Source organism: Oncorhynchus kisutch, linkage group LG29 (genome assembly GCF_002021735.2).
Source record: "Oncorhynchus kisutch isolate 150728-3 linkage group LG29, Okis_V2, whole genome shotgun sequence".
NCBI lineage: Eukaryota > Metazoa > Chordata > Actinopteri > Salmoniformes > Salmonidae > Oncorhynchus > Oncorhynchus kisutch.
In genome coordinates this window covers 20,172,219-20,188,425 of record NC_034202.2, presented here as the reverse complement: position 1 = coordinate 20,188,425, position 16,207 = coordinate 20,172,219, and the positions used below count along the sequence as shown (strand labels likewise).

Genomic DNA, 16,207 nt, shown 5'->3' with positions numbered 1-16,207 from the left:
CTGTCCTTCTCTCCTCCTACTCCTTCTCCTCTCCTCCTCCCGCTGTCCTCCTCTTCATCTTCCTGTCCTCCACCTCTCCTCTTCTTCTCTCCTCTCATCCTCTTCTCCCCTCCTCCTCCTTCTACTCTCCACCTCTTACTTTCCTCCTTTTCCCCCCCTCTTCTCCTCCTCCTTTCATCCTGCTCCTCCTCCTTGCTTATTTTTTCAATAAGTGTCACATTGCATGCGTCAATGACGTCAGACAGTAGTATGCAAGTGTTTTGAAATGTGTGGACAAACATTAGGAACACCTTTCTATGACATAGACTGACCAGATGAATCCAAGTGAAGTTATGATCCCTTATTGACGTCACTTGTTAAACCCAGGTACACTGGTTTGAGTATATCAAGAACTGCAACGCTGCTGTGCTTTTCACGCTCAACAGTTACCATTGAGTATCAAGAATGGCCCACCACCCAAAGGGCATCCAGCCAACTTGACACAACTGTGGGAAGTATTGGAGTCATCCCTGTGGAATGCTTTCAACACTTTGTAATGTCCATGGCCCGACAAATTGAGGCTGTTCTGAGGGCAAAGGGGGGTGCAACTCAAGAGTAAGAAGGCATTCCTAATGTTTTGTACACTCAGTGTATGCAAGACCTTAGAAGGCTTAGCTTACATGTATTTTGTATGTTTGTAAAATAGATTGCTATGACAATGATCCAAGTGCTTTGAAATTCACATGTCCCATGTATGTGAGACCTTAGAAACCTTAGCTTACATGACTCTTGTATGTTTTACATATAATACCTGCAACATTTCTGTTGTCTAAATGTTAACCACCCATATAAGTCAGATATTAAAATAATCTTCTATGAATCTTGTAAGTGTTTTTGCTGCCATATGTATTACTTATAAAAACATATAAGAATCTTGGTATTTTATTTTATATATTTTCATTTGGGTCATGTCTCAGGTAGCCGGCAAAAGCCAGCATGGATAAAATGCTACTTCAAAAATCGATATTTGCCATATTCTAATCATTCTTACGTGCCAAGGTATCGCCACGGTCCGTGTCATGGTGAAACTTGCACTCCTGTAGATCTGAAATAATTGGACGGTGAAATTTGCACTCCTGTAGATCTGAAATAATTGGATGGTGAAACTTGCACTCCTGTAGATCTGAAATAATTGGATGGTGAAACTTGCACTCCTGTAGATCTGAAATAATTGGATGGTGAAACTTGCACTCCTGTAGATCTGAAATAATTGGATGGTGAAACTTGCACTCCTGTAGATCTGAAATAATTGGATGGTGAAACTTGCACTCCTGTAGATCTGAAATAATTGGATGGTGAAACTTGCACTCCTGTAGATCTGAAATAATTGGATGGTGAAACTTGCACTCCTGTAGATCTGAAATAATTGGATGGTGAAACTTGCACTCCTGTAGATCTGAAATAATTGGATGGTGAAACTTGCACTCCTGTAGATCTGAAATAATTGGATGGTGAAACTTGCACTCCTGTAGATCTGAAATAATTGGATGGTGAAACGTGCACTCCTGTAGATCTGAAATAATTGGATGGTGAAACGTGCACTCCTGTAGATCTGAAATAATTGGATGGTGAAACGTGCACTCCTGTAGATCTGAAATAATTGGATGGTGAAACTTGCACTCCTGTAGATCTGAAATAATTGGAAGGTTGAAACTTGCACTCCTGTAGATCTGAAATAATTTGATGGTGAAACTTGCATCCAGCCGACCAGAAAAGAATGCGAAACAATTCAGGCATTCTAGAAAGTCAGGGCAATCCTTTTGCCATGCGAAGAAACGTTATATTTAAGTGGAGCTGTACAGGTCATTCAGAAAGTATTCAGACCCCTTGACTTTTCCCACATTTTCTTATATTACAAATATATTTTTATTCTAAAATGTATAAAAAAAAATTAAACAAATCCTCATCAATCTACACACAAAACCCAATAATGACAAAGCAAAAACAGGATACATTTTTTTTTTGCAAATGTATAATAAAAATAAATATCATATTTCTTAAAGTATTCAGACCCTTTACTAAGTACTTTGTTAAAGCACCTTTGGCAGGTCTCTCAAGAGATGTTCGATCAGGTTCAAGTCCAGGCTCTGGCTGGGCCACTCAAGGACATTCAGAGACTTTTCAAGAAGCCACTCTTACGTTGTCTTGGTTGTGTGCTTAGCGTCGTTGTCCTGTTGGAAGGTGAACCTTCGCCCCCAGTCTGAGGTCCTGAGCGCTCTGGAGCAGGATTTCATCAAGGATCTCTCTGTACTTTGCTCCGTTCGTCTTTCCCTTGATCCTGACTAGTCTCCCAGTCCCTGCCTCTGAAAAACATCCCCACAGCATGGGATGTATGTTGTCAGGTTTCCTCCAGACGTGACGCTTGGCATTCAGGCCAAAGAGTCTTGGTTTCATTTGACCAAAGAATCTTCTTTCTCATGGCCTCAGAGTCCTTTAGGTGCCTTTTGGCAAATTCCAAGCAGGCTGGCATTTGCCTTTTACTGAGGAATGGCTTTCATCTGGCCACTCTACCATAAAGGCCTGATTAATGGAGTGCTGCAGAGATGGTTGTCCTTCTGGAAGGTTCTCCCATCTTCACAGAGGAACTCTGGAGCTCTGTCAGAGTGATAATCGGGTTATTTTTCACCATCCTAACCAAGCCCTTCTGCCACGATTGCTCAGTTTGGCCTTACGGCCAGCTCTAGGAAGAATCTTGGTGGTTCCAAACTTCTTCCATTTAAGATTGATGGAAACCACAGTGTTATTGGGGACCATCAATACTGCAGACATTTTTTGGTACCCTTCCCCAGACCTTCCTGTGTCTCAACACAATCCTGTCTAGAAGCTCTACGGACAATTCCTTTGACCTCATGGCTGCTTTTTGTACTGTCAACTGTGGGACCTTAAATAGACAGGTGTGTGCCTTTCCAAATCATGTCCAATCAATTGAATTTACCACAGGTGGACTCCAATCAAGTTCTAGAAACATATGAAGGATGATCACTGGAAACAAGATGTACCTGAGCTAAATTTTTAAAGTCCATTTTAGAATAAGGCTGTAATTTAACAAAATGTGGAAAAAGTCAAGGGGTCTAAATTCCAAATGCACTGTATGATAAAATCAATTGCATCGCATACCTTCAAAATGATTCAACAATCATAATTTATTTGAAAAACACAGTTTCCATCATAATTTGTCACAATAAAGAAAGTTTGACAAAATAAAAATCCACCCGTGTTGAACAAACCTGGGTCAATGGAAACCTGCATTGTGTTTGCCACGTAGTGACTTGGCTTGCTAACTGGCTGTTGGGACCGTTGTTATGCACTGTAAAGGTCAGAATAAGAGGCCTTTTCACAGCAAGGCTGTGCTCTTCTCTCACTGTGCACTCTAGCTACCAGCTGAGGAACTACACTAGAAACAAGCTGCCCAGTATGATCCAAAGCCCAGATCTGGTCAGAAAGGAGGTGAGAGTTCAAGTAGTTAAAGTGTTTTGATAAAATGCAGATGGGGAGGTGTCAGCTGAAGTACCTTTTATTGGTGACAATTGCTTAACAAGGGGACTTTTCTTCCAGGACTCAAAGAGATATTGTGTAATGTGTTGTATTGATACTGGACTACTTTGAATAGTATGTACTAACAGCAGGTAGTGACAGACCACACACACTTGACATTAAGGCAAACTACACAGAGAGGACAGAGTTATAACCTCACTGGAAAGCTCCCTGGCCTTGATACTGCAATTCAGCCATGTACTTTCTCAAGGCCAGCACTTTCATTGGAAATTGGCTTCCACTTGAATTGCTTTTCAGCCAAGTAAAACACGAAGTCTTCATCCATGAACCGAAATTCATGACCTGAAAGTGCCTCGGGCATCAAATACAAATGTTAGTGATCAACTTTTTCTCTCATCTCCATCTGGTTCTTATTAGAGAGAACAGGGAATGGCTTAACGATGATATACATTACATTATAGAACAGGAACAAATGTTCTGCACTCAGATTAAGGGTTCCTTTCCATTCTGTTCTGTAGGCCTCCTGTGTTTCTGCCTTGCAACATCCCTCCCTCACTCTGTCTACCCCTCTCTCCCCCTCTCTCCTTTAGACCACTCTATATCCTTTAGACCACTCTCTCTCCTTTAGACCACTCTAGACCCCTTTTCTGGACTGAGGAGGAGAGAAATACAGCACAACTCTGTGGTCTGGTCGTTGTGGGCCTCACATACCATGACTAACCAACTGAAGACGGTGCTGTTTTGACATACCATGATTATAATTGACATACCATGATTATAATTGACATACCATGATTATAATTGACATACCATGATTATAATTGACATACCATGATTATAATTGACATACCATGATTATAATTGACATACCATGATTATAATACTACTGCTTGTCACAAACCCCAGAAATATTATTGCCTCTTCAATTGATTCTGCATAAAGGCAGTTGTCGAACAGTTACATTATGGAAAATCAAAGGAGGATGGACAGATGGATGGAAGGGTTCAGCATACCGCTGCACTCATCTTTCATCTTTACCATCCATCTCTCATCTCTCACTCCCCCCCCCCCCCCCCCGCTGTCTCTGAAGAACACTCACACATCAGCACACACACAGACCACCATGTTTGTACATATTTCAGAAAGTGCAGATTTATTCAACATAAAAAACAGAAATACCTTATTTATGTAAGTATTCAGACCCTTTGCTATGAGACTCGAAATTGAGATCAGGTGTATCCATTTTCCATAGATCATTCATGAGATGTTTCTAGAACTTGATTGGAGTTCAACTGAGGTAAATTAAATTGATTGGACATGATTTGGACACAGTTGACAGTGCATGTCAGAGCAAAAACCAAGCCATGAGGTTGAAGGAATTGTCCATAGAGTTCCGAGACAGTATTGTGTCGAGAAACAGATCTGGGGAAGGATACCAACAAATGTCTGCAGCATTGAAGGTCCCAAAGAACACATTGGACTCCATCATTCTTAAATGGAAGACGTTTGGAACCACCGAGACTCTTCCTAGAGCTGGCAGCCCAGCAGAACTGAGCAATCGGGGGAGAAGGGCTTTGGTCAGGGAGGTGACCAAGAATCTGATGGTCACTCTGACAGAGCTCCATAGTTCCTCTGTAGAGATGGGAGAACCTTCCAGAAGGACAACCGTCTATGCAGCACTCCACCAATCGGGCCTTTATGGTAGAGTGGGCAGACGGAAGGCACATGACAGCCCACTTGAAAAGTGGCACCTAAAGGACTCTCAGACCAAAGGCACCTAAAGGACTCTCAGACCACGAGAAACAAGATTCTCATGTCAGATGAAACCAAGAACTCCTTGGCCTGAATGCCAAGTGTCACGTCTGGAAGAAACCTGACATCCCTACGGTGAAGCATAGTGGTTGACAGCATCGTGCTGTGGGGATGTTTTTCAGCGGCAGGGACTGGGATTGAGTGAAAGATGAACGGAGCAAAGTACAGAGGGATCCTTGATCAAAACCTGCTCCAGAGCACTCTGAGCACTCAGACTGGGGCGAAGGGTCAACTTCTAACAGAACAACAACCGTAAGCACACAGCAACGACAACGCAGGAGTGGCTTCAGGACAAGTCTCTAAATGTCCTTGAGTGGCCCAGCCAGAGCCCAGACTTGAACCCGATCGAACATCTCTGGACGTCTAAATGTCTAAAAAACTGTTTTTGCTTTGCCATTATGGGGTATTGTGTATAGAGTTATGAAAGAATACATTTTAGAATAAGGCTGTAACCGACATGGGTTCCAGCTAACACACCTGACTCCAATAATCACCTAATCATGATCTTCAGTTTAGAATGCAATTTGATCAGCTGTGTTTGCTAGGGATGGAGAAAAAGTGTAACACCAGTCAGGCCCCTGAGGGCTGGAGTTGCCCACCCCTTCGTGTAATGCAACAAAAAAAGTCAAGGGGTCTGAATACTTTCCGAATGCAATGTATGTTTCTGCGCATCCTCGTGTGTGGTTCTACAGTAAAATGTAAGCTCTCTCAGTAATCACAATAAAATCCTGTTTTCCACAGCTTGTTAAGATTGAATGTGTTTATGTAGAGATTTCAAACAGAGATCCAACTCCCATCAACTTAATGGCTTGACCTTGTAAACTCAGATTACCCCAGCACCTGTGTCGCCTGGAATGCTCTCTATGCACTTTTCTAAACACTCATTCTAAGTGTAACCCTCTGACAATAACCTGCAGCTCTGAGTCAGACAGGGACTGTAGTATATGAGTGTGATGTATCTTTGTTGAGGGCTAGGCTATATCCTGGGCTGGGTTCTGTGAGTAATAGGGTGTAGTGGCAGATCATTCAATTTAATAGACTTTGTTAATACACAAATTGCATAGTCAATGTTACAAACTGTATGTGAGGTACACATTTCTAAGTAATATTCCGGCACTACAAGTGAAGTAGACAAGGAGTTCAGGCACATGTGTGACGCGTGGAAAAAAAAAGAAGCCATTGTGATTTTGTCATCACATTGAGATTGAGTCCAGCTCACTCTTGGTGGGTGCCAATCTCTCTAACTATCTTTCTCTCTGTCCTTATGAAGCCTAAAGGCTTCAAACACAGAGAAAAAGAGCAGAGCGGAAAAAAGAGGAGCAGACCATGTAAATCAGAACTACTAAAGGAAAATGTAAACACCACATAGCTAAGAGGTGAGAAGGATGGAGGAGACCAGAACATTTGCCCCTCTCTTTCTCCATCCTTCTCATCTAGTGTGATGTTTGGTAACACGGAGCAACAATCGCGAAATGACGAGGTGTCTCTGACAGCCTTGGAGAACATGCTGTGATCCACGGGGGGGAGTTGGGTATAAATATCCCACAATGCCTTTCTCCCGCTGTCCAATGGGAGGTGGCGGTGATGGACCTGGTCGAAACATTTGTGTTTTTTTCTAAAACAATTCTAAGAAATAACAATCAATATATTCTTCATAAAAATAAACTATCCGCAAGAGATGTAAAATATCTACATTGTGGAATTTGTGTTTTTTTTAACTAAATCAAGCCCTGCCCGTAAATAATTAACCCTGCTTGATGCAAGCCACTCACACATCTCTCAGAAGGTCTAGTATGTTTACTTTAAAAGCCACCATAATTTGTGTAGGTATATATAGTCATGGCCAAAAGTTTTGAGAATGACACAAATATTAATTTTCACAAAGTCTGCTGCCTCAGTTTGTATGATGGCTATTTGCATATACACCAGACTGTTATGAAGAGTGATCAGATGAATTGTAATTTATTGCAAAGTCCCTCTTTGCCATGCAAAATAACTGAATCCCCCAAAAAACATTTCCACTGCATTTCAGCTCTGCCACAAAAGGACCAGCTGACATCATGTCAGTGATTCTCTCGTTAACACAGTGATTCTCTCGTTGACGAGGATAAGGCTGGAGATCCCTCTGTCATGCTGATTGAGTTCGAATAACAGACTGGAAGCTTCAAAAGGAGGGTGGTGCTTGGAATCATTGTTCTTCCTCTGTCAACCATGGTTGCCTGCAAGGAAACACGTGACGTCATCATTGCTTTGCACAAAAAGGGCTTCACAGGCAGCCAGTAAGATTGCCACTAAATCAACCATTTATCGGATCATCAAGAACTACAAGGAGAGCGATTCAATTGTTGTGAAGAAGGCTTCTTGGGCGCCCAAAAAGTCCAGTAAGCGCCAGGACCGTCTCCTAAAGTTGATTCAGCTGCAGGATCAGGGCACCATCAGTACAGATTGCTCAGGAATGGCAGCACAGCAGGCAGGTGTGAGTGCATCTGCACGCAGAGCGACGCAAAGACTTTTGGAGGATGGCCTGGTGTCAAGAAGGGCAGTAAAGAAGCAACTTCTCTCCAGGAAAAACATCAGGGACAGACTGATATTCTGCAAAAGGTACCCAGAAAAAATATTGTCCGGAGAAGACAAGGTGAGCGTTACCATCAAGTCCTGTGTCATGCCAACAGTAAAGCATCCTGAGACCATTCATGTGTGGGGTTGCTTCTCAGCCAAGGGAGTGGACTCACTCACAATTTTGCCTAAGAACACAGTCATGAATAAAGAATGGTACCAACACATCCTCCGAGAGCAACTTCTCCCAACCATCCAGGAACAGTTTGGTGACGAACAATGCCTTTTCCAGTATGATGGAGCACCTTGCCATAAGGCAAAAGTGATAACTAAGTGGCTCTGGGAACAAAACATCGATATTTTGGGTCCATGGCCAGGAAACTCCCCAGACCTTAATCCTATTGAGAACTTGTGGTCAATCCTCAAGAGGAGGGTGGACAAAGAAAAACCCACAAAATCTGACAAACTCCAAGCATTGATTATGCAAGAATGGGCTGCCATCAGTCAGGATGTGGTCCAGAAGTTAATTGACAGCATGTCAGGGCGGATTGCAGAGGTCTTGAAAAAGAAGGGTCAACACTGCAAATATTGACTCTTTGCATCAACGTCATGTAATTGTCAATAAAAGCCTTTGACACTTATGAAATGCTTGTAATTATACTTCAGTATTCCATAGTAACATCTGACAAACATCTAAAGACACTGAAGCAGCAAACTTTGTAAAAATGTATATTTGTGCCATTCTCAAAACTTTTGGCCACGACTGTACACAGAGACAAGGCGTGGGGCTATGTTGGATACGGCAGGGTATACTTCCCTATGGTGTAAACCAATGTAGAGAATAGTTTTTAACCCAGATGGGCTATGTGGTAATACTGTAGGGCCCATTCACACGCTGTGTCCTACTGCCATCTGTATCATACTCTCATTCCCTCTGTATCCGTTGCTAAAGCCACTTTCTATCACTCTAAATGTCAAGCTTCTAACCCTAGGAAACTCTTTTCCACATTCTCCTCCCTAAATCATCCACCCCCTTCCCCAAAGTTGTTGACGTCCTTGTCAACCACTTTGAATAGAAGATTGAAAACATCCGCTCCTCATTCATTCAGCCTATTGAGTCCACTGGTCCCACTCACACAGAATTAACTACCCTGTGCCTTAACCTCTTTCTCCCCTCTCTCTCCAGATGAAATCTTGCATCTCGTGAGGTCTGCCCGCTCAACCCCATCCCCTCCTCCCTTTCTCCCGACGATCTCTGGAGACCTCCTCCCATTCCTCACTTACCTCATCAACTCATCCCTGACCACTGGCTACAGCCCTTCTGACTTCAAAATGGCCAGAGTGGATTCTCTCCTCAAGAAACCAACACTCCACTCATCTGACTTTAAAAACGTTAGACCTGTATCCCTGCTTTCTTTTCTTTCCGAAAGACTCGCTCGTTTTCACGCTCTCAAAATGATCTTCTTGACCCTAACCAGTCAGGCTTCAAGACGGGTCAGTCAACCGAGACTGCTGTTCTCTGTGTCACGGAGGCTCTCCACACTGCCAAAGCTGACTGTCTCTCCTCTGTTCTCATCCTCCTAGATCTATCCACTGCCTTCAACACAGTGAACCATCAGATCCTCCTCTCGGGGCTGGGTGTCAGGCTCTGCACACTCTTGGATTGCATCCTACCTGGCAGGCCGCTCCTTCCAGGTGACGTGGAGAAGATCTGCACCCCATACTCTCACTATTGGTGTCCCCCAGGCCTCGGTTCTAGGCCCTCTCCTCTTCTCTCTATAGACCAACTCACTCAGCTCTGTCATATCCTCACATGGTCTCTCCTATCATTGCTATGCGGATGACACTCAAATACTTTTCTCTTTCCCCCCCTTCTGACACCCAGGTGGTGACACTCATCTCTGCGTGCCTGGCAGATATCTCACCATGGAAGTCGGCTCAACACCTCAAGCTCAGCCTGGAAAAGACAGAGCTGCTCTTCCTCCCGGGGAAGGCCTGCCAGCTCAAAGAACTCTCCTTCAAAGTTGAAAACTCCATAGTGTCACCCTCCCAGAGTGCAAAGAACCTTGCCGTGATCCCAGACACCACCCTGTCGTGCATGCTCTTCAACATCTGTAGAGTATGACCCTATCTCACACAGGAAGCGATGCAGGTCCTAATCCAGGCACTTGTCATCTCCCGTCTGGACTACTGCAACTCGCTGTTGGCTCCCCGCTTGTGCCATCAAACCCCTACAACTTATCCAGAACACTGCAGCCCACCTGGTTTTCAACCTTCCCATGTTCTCCCATGTCACCCAGCTCCTCCACAAACTGGCTTCCAGTCGAAGCACATCCTCTACAAGACCATGGTGCTTGCCTACGGAGAAACCACCTAGCTATCTTATTGGTGAATGGACTCTTTCTGGATAAGAGTCTATACTAAATTACTTAAATGTACATGTAAATGTAACAGAGGAAGGAAGGAAGGAAGGAAGGAAGGAAGGAAGGAAGGAAGGAAGGAAGGAAGGAAGGAAGGAAGGAAGGAAGGAAGGAAGGAAGGAAGGAAGGAAGGAAGGAAGGAAGGAAGGAAGGAAGGAAGGAAGGAAGGAAGGAAGGACAGGTGGACAGAAGCTTTACATCACACTTGAAATTCATCATTTGTTCATATTCATATTATTGAAAAAAAATGTAGTAAGGTGAACAATATTATGTGCATGGATGTGCAGGGTTGAGAGTTCTGTGATTGACTGTGTAACTGGCTAGACTTGTGAGGGCAGCAGCAGCACATTAAAAAGCAGTGCCTTACTGGATGTGAAGCGGAGTTGGGTGCCACTTGGCCCTGAAAGTGTCAGAGAGTAAATACAGTGCATGTGTTCAGCATTTTTCATGTATGGATGTCAGCCTGCCTTCAATAGGCCTGTAAAACCATGTGGGTCAGAGGTGAATGGAGAAACACACACACACACACACACACACAATCTAGATACCTAACCTAGAGATGACATGATTTAATGTGAGGGGCTGACATCCTTTTAAATAATGGAACCCCAGCTGTGGAGCTGGGTCGATGACGCCAATAAGTAGTCAAATTACCCCCAGAATCTTCCAAGACCAATAGGCTGAGCCCACTACAGAAGCTACATTCTGCATAGGCTGCATAGGCTGCTAAAGCTTCCACTAGAGGTCTCTCTCTATATCGCTCACATACACTGTCTCTCTCTATATCGCTCACATACACTGTCTCTCTCTATATCGCTCACATACACTGTCTCTCTCTATATCGCTCACATACACTGTCTCTCTCTATATCGCTCACATACACTGTCTCTCTCTATATCGCTCACATACACTGTCTCTCTCTATATCGCTCACATACACTGTCTCTCTCTATATCGTTCACATACACTGTCTCTCTCTATATCGCTCACATACACTGTCTCTCTCTATATCGCTCACATACACTGTCTCTCTCTATATCGCTCACATACACTGTCTCTCTCTATATCGCTCACATACACTGTCTCTCTCTATATCGCTCACATACACTGTCTCTCTCTATATCACTCACATACACTGTCTCTCTCTATATCGCTCACATACACTTACTTGCACTCATGCTCTCACTCACTCTCCTCTCCTTCTCTGTCTTTCATCCCCCTCGTTCTCTCCTTATCAGTTGGAATAAAGCTCCCTTTCTCCACAGCCTCTGCTGTGCTCTCAGATACTTACTTACCAGCCACTAACAGCAGACAGTCACACTACTGGCCAGCAGACCTGTTTGACCTGTAAATATACTGTGTTAATGGACAACCAAGACCATCAAGAAGTGGTGAACAAACAAATACATTTTGTATACAAAAACTATTTCAGTACGCAACCATACCTCCTGCCTCTCTTACCCCTTTATCCTGCTCTCTCTTTCTCCCTCCTAAACACACACGTTTGTTTTACTATCCTTGTGGGGATCAAACAACAGATTCCTATTCAAAATCCTATTTTCCCTAACCCTACCTCTAAAGCATGAAACACATCTCACTGCAGATAGATAGTTATTACAGTGGTAGGCCGTTCCATCTCTTGTTGGAACGAAAGAGGGACCTGCTGCTAGCTGTCCCGAAACCTGCTGTTTCTACTTGTAGAATCGCAATGCTCGTCAGTGGCCAACAGCTTGAGCCATTCAGACAGCACTAACCCCCATGTCGGGCAGCCAACAGCTTGAGCCATTCAGACAGCACTAACCCCCATGTCGGGCAGCCAACAGCTTGAGCCATTCAGACAGCACTAACCCCCATGTCGGGTAGCCAACAGCTTGAGCCATTCAGACAGCACTAACCCCCATGTCGGGCAGCCAACAGCTTGAGCCATTCAGACAGCACTAACCCCCATGTCGGGCAGCCAACAGCTTGAGCCATTCAGACAGCACTAACCCCCATGTCGGGCAGCCAACAGCTTGAGCCATTCAGACAGCACTAACCCCCATGTCGGGCAGCCAACAGCTTGAGCCATTCAGACAGCACTAACCCCCATGTCGGGCAGCCAACAGCTTGAGCCATTCAGACAGCACTAACCCCCATGTCGGGCAGCCAACAGCTTGAGCCATTCAGACAGCACTAACCCCCATGTCGGGCAGCCAACAGGAGTGACAACAAACAGGAAAATATTTGAGCATTTTCTCAGGACATCCATCATGAGCCAGTCACACTTCCTATGCAATGTAGGCTAATAATCTCCAAGATATCGTTATTTTTTTAAACAAGCCATAGAGAGTTGGTTGCAAATATATATATATTTACCCCAAAAATATTTGGGGGATTAGAAATGATGCAGACAATTACATTGATGGAAGCTTCAAAATTTCCACAATACTAAAGCTGATTAAACATTCGCTAGCTAGCCAACCTGGAATCTACATCATAAGATATTGACTGCCAACAGAGGCACTAAGTACTGTCCATCGGCAGGCAAATGTTTGACAATCGTACTGGTATGTCTGCGCTTTAATCCGAACCCTAACGCTAACCCCTAACCCTAAACCTAACCCCTTGGCCTAAAATAGCCTTTTTCCTTGTGGGGACTGTCTGAATTTTCCTTGTTTTAATATTCTTGTGAGGACTTCTGATCCCCACAAGGATTGTAAAACCAAAAAAACATTAGGGCTGTCACATGGAATAATACAGCTTGTGTATCATTGTTGTGATGAGGTTATGCTCCTGTGCTTTTATTGAATAAGAGAACCAGACACTGCTTGCCCTCTAGTGGACAAAGTTGAATACTGCAAACTCAACTATAATGAGATTTTCTAAAGTTGAAGTTCTCATTTTCACCACTGGGTGGCGCCCAATCTCTAAAATGGAAACAGGTAGTCTTCCCTATAAACCCATCGTATGACAAACTAAGCCATACATGGTATCACAGAACATACAAAAAGACTCATGATAAAACTATTTACAGTGAATACTTGATCAGTGTTATATCGAACCAAGACTTTAAAACGTGTGCGCATCTGTGTGTTTATGTGTGTGTGAGTCTGTATGTGTGTGTCTATGCATGCATTTGAATGTGTGTGTGTGTGTGCGTGTGTTGGTGTATGTGTTTATGTGTGTGTGTATGAGCATGGTTCTGTACTGACCTTCCTGCCAGAGAAAAGCATGCAGAGCTGGTGCATGGAGCCTCCGTTCTTGGTCAGCTCCTTCTTCAGGGTCTTGGGCGAGGGCAGCGACCAGCCCCCCTTGTGTCCGTGGCTCGCGTCCAGGCAATTGATGGTGTTGTCTGAGGTGAAGCAGGTAGAGCGTGGGTCCTGTAGCAGACTGCCCTCGCTATGCGTGCGGCGCCGCAGTGAGTTCTGGACGCTCAGCCGGCCACCATGCTTCTCGCAGGCAGAACCCTCCACCATACTGCGGCGCTTACTGTCGCGGCGCTCTGGGTAGGCATCATCGCTGTCATCTTCTTCATCATAATCATCATCATCTTCATCATCTTCATCATCCTCGTCGTACTCTTCGTCGGTGTTGGGCGAGGAGAGAGCATCGGCGCTGAAGGAGCGGTCTAGGCGGAGTTCGGGAATGATGAAGGAGGAGGAGGAGGAGGGGGGGGGCGTTGGTGTCGGGGGGGTCTGACGGGACCTCGTCATCCGTCGCTGAGGGAATTGCCTCTCTTTCCCCACCCTCCTCTATCTCTCCTTCCTCCTCACCCTTCCTCTCCACCTCCTCCTCCTCCACCTCCTCCTCTCTATCCCTCCAGATCTCGGGCTCGGTGCCCTCCATGCTCTTCCAGTCTTCTCCCTCGGTGGATGGGGGCGGGGTGGGGGGCACCTTGTGCTCCTCTTCGTCACCCAGCGGGGTACAGACCTCCTCCAGGGGCGTGAGGGGCTCAGAGAGTTGTGAGCTGCCCAGAGTCAGGGGCAGTGAGGGGCTAGAAGGGTAGGGGTAAAGGAGGTCCTCATCAGAGCCCCGTGGCAGGGATAGGCCTACTCCCAGCTCACATGGAGGGGTGTCCACTTTGGGCTCAAGCATCTGGAGACAGAGAAAGCGAAAGAGAGAGAGAGAGAGAGAGAGCGAGAGTGAGAGAGAATGAAGGAGAAAGAGAAAGAAATGAGCATGAGTCTCTGGAGACCCATGATGCTATGCAGTCCCGTCCCGCTACCTCCCTTCCTTCCTATCTCCCTCTTGCCCCACCTGCAACTTTTAAACCTCAGCCCAGCCGTGAATCAAAACCTAACAGGAGCGGGACCCAAAAGTGACTTGTCTTCCACACCTTATCAACCACAAAGACACACACATAGGTAGAGGACACACACAGAGACAGAGACACACAGACACAGAGACAGAGAGACAGAGATATTAGAACATATCACATTTATTAGTGTTGGGCTAAAGCAAAAATGTGTAGCCTCAGCTAATTCAGTTTTGGTGCAATGTACTTCACTACTGACGATTCAAGGCATCAAAATTTGAATTGCCTCCATTAAACATGTCAAATAAGGAGAAGACAAAACCATCAAAGAAACCCATCGCCAGTCAACCAGAGCCCTGCTGCGCCAGTCAACCAGAGCCCTGCTGCGCCAGTCAACCAGAGCCCTGCTGCGCCAGTCAACCAGAGCCCTGCTGCGCCAGTCAACCAGAGCCCTGCTGCGCCAGTCAACCAGAGCCCTGCTGCGCCAGTCAACCAGAGCCCTGCTGCGCCAGTCAACCAGAGCCCTGCTGCGCCAGTCAACCAGAGCCCTGCTGCGCCAGTCAACCAGGGCCCTGCTGCGCCAGTCAACCAGAGCCCTGCTGCGCCAGTCAACCAGAGCCCTGCTGCGCCAGTCAACCAGAGCCCTGCTGCGCCAGTCAACCAGAGCCCTGCTGCGCCAGTCAACCAGAGCCCTGCTGCGCCAGTCAACCAGAGCCCTGCTGCGCCAGTCAACCAGAGCCCTGCTGCGCCAGTCAACCAGAGCCCTGCTGCACCAGTCAATCAGAGCCCTGCTGAAATGCTCCCAATCACTAAAAAGCTATTAAGACACGTCCCACATTGTCCGATCAACAGAGAAACAAGCCTATACCCAGACCAGGCCTGATCTCAATCCCGTCCTATTGACAGCAATCCATTCCTATCCTATTGACCTGTGAAGTGTGTTACATGCCTAAGAAACGAATGGCTCAGTACCAACTATCAACAACGTCCTGGTAAAGGTGAAGCCAGTGATTCTGGGTGTATGTGGAGAATCGTTGACTTTAGGCAGGAAAGAGAAGCCACATGAAATGAAGAAAGACAAGAAGAAGAAAGACACTCTGAAACACACTGTGATGGTAGGCTTTCAATTGCTGAGAGAGGGCCTCATTGTACAGTTCACCAGCTACAGACTGATGGTGATGACGGGGGCATCTATTTTTACAGTGAATTGCACTTCTATAAGAGACACACTTCTATAAGAGACACACTTCTATAAGAGACAGGGCAGCTGAGTACATCATCTTTCACTCTCTCCTCTCTCTCTCTTCCCTCCTCTGACCCAGAGGGGTGAGAGAGAGAAAGACCAATAGATGGCAAGGAAAAGTGAGGGCATTATCAGATTGGATGTCAAGGGAAAATACAATCCACAATTCTGATAGTAATCGTAATAGTCCCTGCTCTGACCCTGTCATGTTTTAAACATCAAATACTGCATCTGTGTGCATTATTTGGTTGAAAAATTAAAGCTGAGATTTTAAATAGATAGAATGATACAAGGTTTGATTGTAAACTTCTGTAAGACCATGGTAAATGGGTAAACGCAGACGCATGTACAGACACACTCTCTTTTTATCAGTATCTCTCTCTGTCTCTCTTTTAAACACACACACACA

General features: G+C 45.2%; 1 protein-coding gene across 2 annotated transcripts in view; it reads right to left on the bottom strand.

The window, feature by feature from the left end:
* The window catches only part of LOC109874136 (regulator of G-protein signaling 3), a 150,756-nt gene that overhangs the window by 44,494 nt on the left and 90,055 nt on the right, over nucleotides 1-16,207 (bottom strand). For both annotated transcript variants that reach the window (XM_031808887.1, XM_020465937.2), the window contains exon 6: nucleotides 13,513-14,395. In XM_031808887.1, the coding sequence (XP_031664747.1) occupies nucleotides 13,513-14,013 (501 nt within the window). In that variant the 5' untranslated portion in view covers nucleotides 14,014-14,395. The remainder of the gene's footprint in view (nucleotides 1-13,512; nucleotides 14,396-16,207) is intronic.